The following is a 9,212-nucleotide window of genomic DNA, read 5'->3' as shown; positions in this document are numbered from 1 at the left end:
TTCTGAGGCTCATACTTCCATGGATGTTGGTGATGCGCCTGAAAGCAAGCGCATAATTTAACCCTGAAATATCATTAATAGTATAAGCAAATAGGGATCGTTCTATTCCGGGGATTGAGGGTACACTTGTAATTGTGAAACAAATAAAGAAAAGAATTATTTACAAAAATAAAATAAAGAATATAAATATATACAATTGTATAAACAAATAAAGAATTAAAAATAATAAAGTATTATTTACAAAAATAAAATAAAGAATAAATATATACAAGTAAACACAAATAAGGGGGGGATTAGGATTCTTAAAATTAAAATTAAAATAAATAAAATAAAGAAAACGTAAAAACATATATACAAGGGTGGAACATAAGGAACAAAGATCAAAATTAATTCCATGTAATCAAATTCGATTCAAACCCTATAATTGTTCTTCCAAGTCATGAGAGATGAGTTGATCATGTGAAACATTCGAAAGCAAATGATTTCCCATATTTTACTTTTCAATGCTAATTAACCTGAGCGAAAGCACCTACATTAATTCTATCAAACATGCAATCAAGCCCTAGAAAGCTAGTCAATCATGACATGTTCAATGCATTAGACATAGAGAAAGGCTATCAACTCAAGTGTACAACTTAGTTATGGAAAAGTCCACCTAATTGCAATCCTCTTCAATTAAATTCGATTCTTGTCCAGAACCTTTACTACTTTTGATTCAAGTTACACAAAACGAAAAGTCGATTTCATGTTCTTAAACCTAGCACCAATTACATGCAAATCCTATAAGTGTCGACCCAAATAAGATAAACATATAAAAGTTTTTTGTAAAGCAAATTTAATCGAACAAACTCACATAAGCGACTTAGAATCACAATTATAGAATTCGAAAACTTTATTTAAACATAGAAATTGGGCTTAAACTTTGCCCTAAACATTATTGTTAACTAGAAACAAGTTCATACGAAATCAAACAAGGAAACCAAAAAGGTTACAAGGAAAAGGAACGAATTACACCGTGAGTGGAGATGGAGATGGAGAGCTAGATGGTTGGATCTTGAATCTTGGAAGCAAGCCTTCAAGGTGAATGATGGAGGATATGATCTTCACGGCTCCTTCTTCTTCTTCCTCTCCTTGCTTGAAAATGCAGAACTTTGCAACTAGAGAATGGAGAAGGAAAATGGAAAGGAAATGGAGAGACAAAGAAGATGAGATGGATGAAGGAATTGGTATTTTGAGAGTGAGAGGAGAAGTGTATTTATAGCCCAAAAAATGATGAATGGAGGGTGGAGATGAACATAAATGAAGGGCTAGATATGTTAGACAAATTTGTAAAAAATATCTTCCCACTTGTTTATCACTTGTTCAACTTGAATTGATTTTCCTCCTCAAGATTTTCCACTTGGTTGCAACTTTGATTTTCCTCCTCAAGATTTTCCACTTGCTTGCAACTTTGATTTTCCTCCTCAAGATTTTCCACTTGCTTGGAGGTCCTAAAAATAGAAACTAATAAGAAAAATAGAAACTTTCCTAAAATGAAAAATGGCAACTTACTAAAAATGATAAATAGAAACTACAAAAATATAAACTTTCTACAGATAGGAACTTTCCCAATCAAAGAATGGAAACTTTCCTAAACAGGATTTTAATAAGGAAATAACGTAAGAAATGTAGGGAAATGCAGTTAAAACGTCGCATTAAAATGCTCCTATCAGTTGGCCACGGATTATTGAGTGGTAATAGTGGTGAAGCGAATTTGTCTGCTGGAAACAAATATGAAAAAGTGCAAGTGACTTCTGAAATGGTGCTAGAGAAAATATGGGAGAAATGGAAATCAAAAGTTCATGCCAAATTTGGAAGTGAAGGGAATGCAACAGAGCTGGATTCTACTATTGGGGAATGGCTCAATCTTGACAGACCGACAACGGATCTGGATTCTACTATTGGGGAATGACTCAATCTTGACAGAGAGATGGTGGTATGTTCTGCTGATGCACAATCTGCAGCAAAGGGAGTGCAATGGTTCATTCTCTGCTTACAACTTCGTCATTATGAGTTAAACTCTTTTGCAAGGAAGCATTCGACGAACTTAGTGAACTGACTCAGAACTCATTATCTCAGGTATTCACTGTATTGGATTTAAATTCTCAACATGTTAGAAAAGCTTTTGAGTGTATCTTGTCCTGTATGCTTAAGTTCTATCGTAATTGCTTGAATGATAAAGCTGGAGAAGAAATTTGGCCTCCTGATGATGGGGAATGGTTGGATTTGGATGGTGAAACCTATTGTCGAGTTGTTAGAGGATTTCTTGATAACAAAAATGTGAAAGAGTTGGCAACTTTGATTATTAAAGCTCAGAAGCTAAAGTCTTCTACAATTGTGGTTGATAGATCATGTTGTTGCGGTATTGTTATTGCTTGTGTTGGTATTGAATTTTCAGATAAAAAACACAACATTCTTGATGAAGTGAATGCTCAGGGAGGTATTTTTGGGGCGTGATGTGCATGTGCCAATATTGAATGCTCTTTGCAAAGAGCGTAGAATTACTGAAGCCACTCAAATGTTTATGGATATTAGTAACTCGGAGCCTTGATAAGGAGAAAGTGAGTTTAAATGTTGTTATAATGGATTCAATTGTGACTGCATTATGTGGAAAGTGTATTGACTCCATTGAGCTAGATGTCAAGATGGATGACGTTGGAATTTCATTTTTAAATTGGTTCCTTGCATTTCCTAATGCAAAGTTCAAGACAGAAGCTGCGAGTATAAGAAACAGCTTGGCATTTTATATTGACGATCAGATGGATTTGGAGATTTCGACATTAAAACATGAACTGCAAACGGCTAAAAGTACACATGAAAGCCACTGCCTGCAATTAGAGGTAAATGCAAAAGAAGCTAAACTTGAATTGCAAAGGAAGTTGAACTAACTTGAGTCTTTGCTAACAGGTTCGAAGAAGAATGAGAAAGAACTAGAGGCATCTTTAGAATCTGTATCCGGGAAATGGAAACAGAAACAAGGATCTTACCAAAATTTTGTAGACTATCAAGCTAGAGCTTTGACAAAACTAAATGCAACTCTGGAATATACAGGGTGTGAAATCATGAGTGCAAAACAAAGTCACTAGCTCTATGCACTCATGGTTAGTAGTGGAAACTTCTTCTACTTTATTTGAAGGGTTAAATACTGTTTACTCCCTGAACATTCAGGGAAAAAACAGTTCAGTCACTCCCTTTTCAATTTCACATGTTTACTTCCTCATCTCTCAATTTTGGACCGATAGGTCCATTCCGTTACTCTCCGTCCAAAAATTCTGTTAAATTGCTGATATGGCAGTCAGTCTACAGTAAAATGTCTATTCTACCCTCACTTACTTTTTTTTTTCTTTCAATTTATTCTTTATCTTTTTTTTTTCTTTTGTTTATCTCTTTCCCTCCCCTCCCCGTCGCCACAGCGCTTCAACCCCATCCTCGCCACTTCACTTCAACCCCAATCTCTGCTTCTCTTCTCCTTTCCCCTAACAAAGGTACTCTCCTTTTACACACAATTTCTACACATCCAAGAACATATCAAAACTCCAAGATACAAAACAGAACGTGATAGAAAAAAACTGCGAGCTTGGCAAAACCCAGATCAAAAAGAACGTCGGAGAAGCCTTCGTGCTCACCCTCCCCTGGCTCAAGCCCCGTGACCAGCGATCTCTCTCTCTCTCTCGCCAAATCCCCAAATTTGAAAAACTCAAAACCTCCACTCCCTGCTTCTGCAAAATCAAGCTCACCAACTCGATCCACCTACCAGTTCTCCGCCGTCCTCTCATCGTTGGCCATGACGCCGCCCGCTCCCACTCCCACTCCCTCAACACCTGGTTCAACCTCACCAAACCCCAAATCGAAACCCAGCCTCCAAGCGCCCTAACCTCTCCATCTCGATCTACACCGCCAGCTGCGACCTCGACTCCGCCAAGCTCCTGGGCCTGGTCACCTGTGCCCCATGGTGTACCAGTTGTTCATGGCCGCCAAAACCATCGCCGATTTGCTGAGCTTGTTGCCGGTGAAGGAGAGAAGATGGGGAGGGTGGCAAGCTCGACATTTATGGTTATGGGTTTGGGGGAATTGAGGAATTGGGTCTGAGGGTGGTGGAGATGGGTTTGTGGGAAGAGGAAGTGATGAAGATTGAGCAAGTGAAGGAGAGTGATGAGGGATAGCTTGTGTGTGTGTGTGTGTGTGAGAGAGAGAGAGAGAGAGAGAGAGAGAGAGAGAGAGAGAGAGAGAGAGAGAGAGAGAGAGAGAGAGAGAGAGAGAGAAAGAGTGAGTGAGTGAGTGAGAGAGAGCTGGAAGAAGAGGTAAAAGATAGGGAAAATATATATAAATATATATATATATATATTAATTAAGAAAAAGAAAAAAGATGAACCGAGCGGATGATAGATTTTTTCCCGCAAAATAATTGCCATGTTAGCAATATAAAGGAGTTTTTGGACGGAGAGCAACGGAATAGACTTATTAGTCCAAAATTGAGAGATGAGGGAGTAAACGTGTGAAATTGAAAAGGGAGGGACTGAACTATTTTTTCCCTGAAAGTTCAAGGAGTAAACAATATTTAACCCTTTTTTGAATCAAGTAAAATAAATCGAAAAACCTAATTTATCAAAAACTTGTGTAAACCTTGTTAGACAAGAAAAGTTGATGCCGAAAACTCTAAGCCGAAAGGCCAATAAATACATTCCCATGAGACATTTGATAGTTAGGCTAAAATGTCTCACCCTTATTACATTGTAGTTCCGTAACTTATTAAGAAAATTAGTTCATTACAATATTTAAATACTAGTTTTTAAAAAATAAAAATTAAAAAGGAAAAATCTTCAGATGGTATCTAAATTATGGTCCAATGCACATTTTGATATCTAAACTTTCAACTTGTAGTACCTGAACTATTGCTTCGTTAGCTAATTTATTACTTCTATTAACTTTGCCGTTGAATTTGCTTACGTGACACAAATATAATTTTTTTTTTTTAACAAAAATGCTGGCAAAACAGTCATTTCACTAAATTCGAAAGAAAAAATTTCGCAAACAGTACACCAAGTAAAGGCCACTAATAATTCTTATACATAATGTTCCAAACCGATCATTTTGGTACACGGACTCTCGAGCCCGACCCACTATGTAGACACGATGTCAATGACGCCGTTAACTCTAATGTCATTATGCATTTGTCAAAGGGTAATTTAGTACTCTCATACTCAGGCTCATTTTTTGGGTTTAAAAAAAAAAAAAATTCTCCTGATCTCCTCTGACTCTCTCCTTCTCTCCCTCTTTGTCCCCCCACCCACACACACACACACACCCAAACCCAGAAACCTCGACCTCAGCGACCACCGCATCCCCTCCACCTTCCAAATCCATACCCGACGGACACCCCGAGTTTCCATTTCGATTACGTGATTTTCAGGACCAATTCCTTCTGTGCATTTGCTTTGAATCTTGCTGTGTTCTTGCGCTTGTGGGGAAGACCTCGGCTTTGATGATGAATGTGGCAGCAATTCTCCCCCACTTCCACCATCTCCTTAAACGACGTCATCACCTCTACCTCTTTCCGCTGCGATGACCTCCTCATCGCCGCCGCCAATATCTCCGGTCTCGTCCAAGTCTTAGATGTTAGAACCCAAACCCCGCTCCAGAGACTCGAATCCCACAATGGCCTTGTTCGCAATCGCTGATAAGCCCCATTTGGTCTCCACATAGTCGTTAAGTACTAGAACATCGCTGGTGAGACCGCTACTTCGAGGTAAGGCTGACCAATCTCGGAGATCACAGCAATGGAGAACTTGTTCTTCTGCTGGTGAAGGCCACTATGCGAGATTGGTGGTCTGAGATTGGCTCTATGTCAATTTTGTTCTTTCTGGTACCCATCTCAAAAATAAAAAGAAGATCACAAGGGATTAGAACACAAAAACTAATTGGTTGAGAAGATTTGAGAGAAGTCAGGTGTAGGTGTCCAAATCAACTCTGGGTTTGACTCATTAGAGACCAAGAAGCATGATGGTGGTGGAGGTGAGTAGAGATGGTGCTTAGAGAAGTGCGGTAGAGGAGAGAGAGCGAGAATTCCAGATTTGAAGACTCGAAGTTTCATACAGAAAACCCAAAAGCAAGGAGCCGCAGAAGAAGGTGCTTCCAGCGGATGAGGAGGCGAATAATAGGCTGTTGGAGGCTGAAGGTGAAGGACGGGAAGGAAAGTGAGTCCCAAAATTGATTTGCATTGTTCCAAATTGAGTTGTTGTTGCTGTTACGTTGTAGTTGTTGATTCAGTAGAGGTCAAAAGTTGTGGATTGATTAGGTTGGAATTGCAGAGGTGATCGGGATTGGGAGGGACCGAGGGAGGAAGAGAGATGGGTGCCCATAATGAGAGAGAGAGAGAGAGAGAGAGAGAGAGAGAGAGAGAGAGAGAGAGAGAGAGAGAGAGAGAGAGAGTTGGGTGCCCAGAGAAAGAAAGTCGGGTGGTCAGAGTAAAAAACTGAAAAGACCATATTATCCCTCAAATTAACGACGTCATTGACGTCATGTACTGATAGTGGGTCGAGTTTCAGATTTCGTGTACCGAAATGCTTGGTTTAGAACTTTAGGTATATGAATTATTAGTGACCTTTATTTAGTGTACTGTTTATGAAATTTTCCCAATTCGAAAACAAGATAAAATAAATCTGTTAAATTAAAAAAAATCAAAAATATGAAAGATTATTAAAATTAAAGATAAAAACCTTGATCCCTCAAACCCCGTAAGGCCATGACTGAGCAAATTAAGCCAATCAAAAACGAGACTTGGCATTTAAACTCCCAGAATGCTTGGACGCTGTGAGAGGAGGCGGTTGGCGTCAACAGTAAACAGTTAACAGGATAGAATATGGCGGCGGCAACTGCAGCAGCAGCTTCAGGAGCCCTCCTCCTCCGGTACTCTCCCTCTTCTGGGCCTGCAAACAACTTCATGGCCTCTTCAAAAGCTGCCATCCACATCCCACATTGCTTCTCTTCCATGGCGGCCAAAGGGTCTTTTCCCATCCGAGCTCTTGACCCTCGCAGACGACAAGAAGAAGAAGCAGAAGAGAATTCAGGCATCGTTAACAACGCCACCGGTTTCAACTCTCGGGTAACTTTCTCTTTTTAGGTTTTTTGTTTTTCTCCGTCTCGCATTGCTATGCTTGGCTTTGATTGGATCCTTAGATTATATATGTCAGTCGGAATAGTTTGGATAAGGAATTCAATATGGTATGCGTGGATTAGTGGCAACAGAGAAAGTCATGCATAAGATAATTTTGACCATCGATATAAGAGTTGTGCACGAGAGTCGTATAGAATACATGATTGAGAGAGTCACAAAAAGTTTGGAAGACATTGCAGTGATTCTAGAATCTTGGATCTGCAGGGGAATTTTGGTCAAAGAGAGTTTTTTTTAAGGTTAATCAAGTAGCTTGGCTGGGCAGCTATGTTGTCGATTAATAGTTTCTTCATCTATATGAAGCTGATTAGTGATCACTGTAGATAGGATGCACCAAATCACTAGAAACACAGGGAGATGCTGTTGTTTGCATAGTCCTTTCTGAATAACATTTACACAGGAAGTGGAAACCCTTTCCTAGTAACTTATGATAGTCGTTGTGATGGGTAAACCCTTTTAAAAGCAGCTATTCAGGACCGTCCTTCCCTTTCTGGCCGGTTGTGGGTGAGGAGGGATTCAAACCCCTATATAAAGTGATTATAAACATTTCTTCTTATACGGCTCAAACAGAAACACCCCAATCCAGGCTGAGAATGTGTATGAGTCAGTGACAATAGTAAAACATGGAGTTTCTTTGGCGTCATTCAATAAAAGAATACTCCTTTCAATCGTTTGTATCTCATATGGGTTTAGACTTTGCGGGATCATGGTTTTAGTATGAAATATGTACTGTCCATGTACAGTCATAAGGGTTTGCAAATAATTAAATTTTGTTAAAGTTTTCTTTGGTACTTCGCTCTATCAGAAAAGGATGAAATATAAAATAAAATGTAGCTTCAGTTTCTGCATTACAGGTCTGTGTCTTCTATAAATTTATACTCAGTTAAACGGCATGATGGTTTTGTTAGCATTATGAATATGAATTGTTGGTCCTTATAACAGTCTAGTTTTCATCTGAAGATCTCCCCCTTTTTTGACTCGTAACAAGAAGCAGTTATGCGCTTGTAGCCTTCCAAATCTTCTGAAAGTTTTCCACTCCATCCATGTCAATATTTCTCATTCTATACAATAAATGATTAGAGTGCTATTACCAGCTTGACTTGTTTATCAAAGTAGTAATACGTTATTGATTTCTTTATATGGTTTATGATTTCAAATTGCATTGATTTAAGCATTCAGGATATCAACTGAGATGATTCATGTCTGCAATAACTGGGCTGGATGTATGAGTCCATTTAGTTAAAAAGGCAATCTATCTTTTGATATTTGATAATGCAATGGCTCTTCAAACATACCCATGATCTGATAATATTTTAAATGATTTGTTTCGTGTGAACAGAAGGATTTGGAATATCTGGGGAAGGTGCTAGCTGGTTCCATTGTGGGTGGAGCTGTAATAAAGTATGGCAGCATAGTTTTTCCTGAGATAGCCAGACCCAACGTCATACTGGCTCTTATTATGATATTCACTCCTGTCATTCTAGCTACTTTACTTCTGATCAAGCAAAGTAGTGCACATGGATGAAGCTATGTACGTGGTCCTTTAGATTTCTTCATCTTCTCTTTGTAAATAAGAAAGAAATGATCCCTTTGAAAAATTTACAAGATTGAAGAGAAATCATAGTTCTCTGAAAGAGTTGCCAATGGTTGTAGAATAACTGAGATGTGCTATGAGATGAAGTAGGTGACTAGAGAATGTATTGTTTCTCATTCGTCTGGCCTTCATTATTATTTTGGGTTTCATCCTCATTTTTTCTGCTACAAAACATTTTATTGATATCTTGTGCAATGTAATCTGTTTTTCATAACTTCATACTACATAACGGATCTGGCTTCTCTAAAGTTGTTTTTGGTAAAGTTTTGTGAAGTTCGTAAAATCTCAATCACAAGTGTAATCTAATGGTTTAAGGGTGAGCCATTTCATTTTGCTTAGCATTTTTCTTAGACAATGACAATCAATCATGGACTACCTAACTACAGATTAAGTTAGGGATAATTGTAT

General features: G+C 38.5%; 1 protein-coding gene across 1 annotated transcript; it reads left to right on the top strand.

The window, feature by feature from the left end:
• Nucleotides 1–6,781: 6,781 nt before the first annotated feature.
• On the top strand, nucleotides 6,782–8,920 carry LOC112188894. The gene is made up of 2 exons (XM_024328122.2): nucleotides 6,782–7,141; nucleotides 8,550–8,920. The coding sequence occupies exons 1-2, from the start codon at nucleotides 6,899–6,901 to the stop codon at nucleotides 8,733–8,735; spliced, it is 429 nt and encodes a 142-aa protein (XP_024183890.1). The 5' UTR covers nucleotides 6,782–6,898; the 3' UTR covers nucleotides 8,736–8,920.
• Nucleotides 8,921–9,212: the final 292 nt, after the last annotated feature.

This window comes from Rosa chinensis, chromosome 2, assembly GCF_002994745.2.
Source record: "Rosa chinensis cultivar Old Blush chromosome 2, RchiOBHm-V2, whole genome shotgun sequence".
NCBI lineage: Eukaryota > Viridiplantae > Streptophyta > Magnoliopsida > Rosales > Rosaceae > Rosa > Rosa chinensis.
This window is presented reverse-complemented; position numbering and strand designations above follow the sequence as displayed.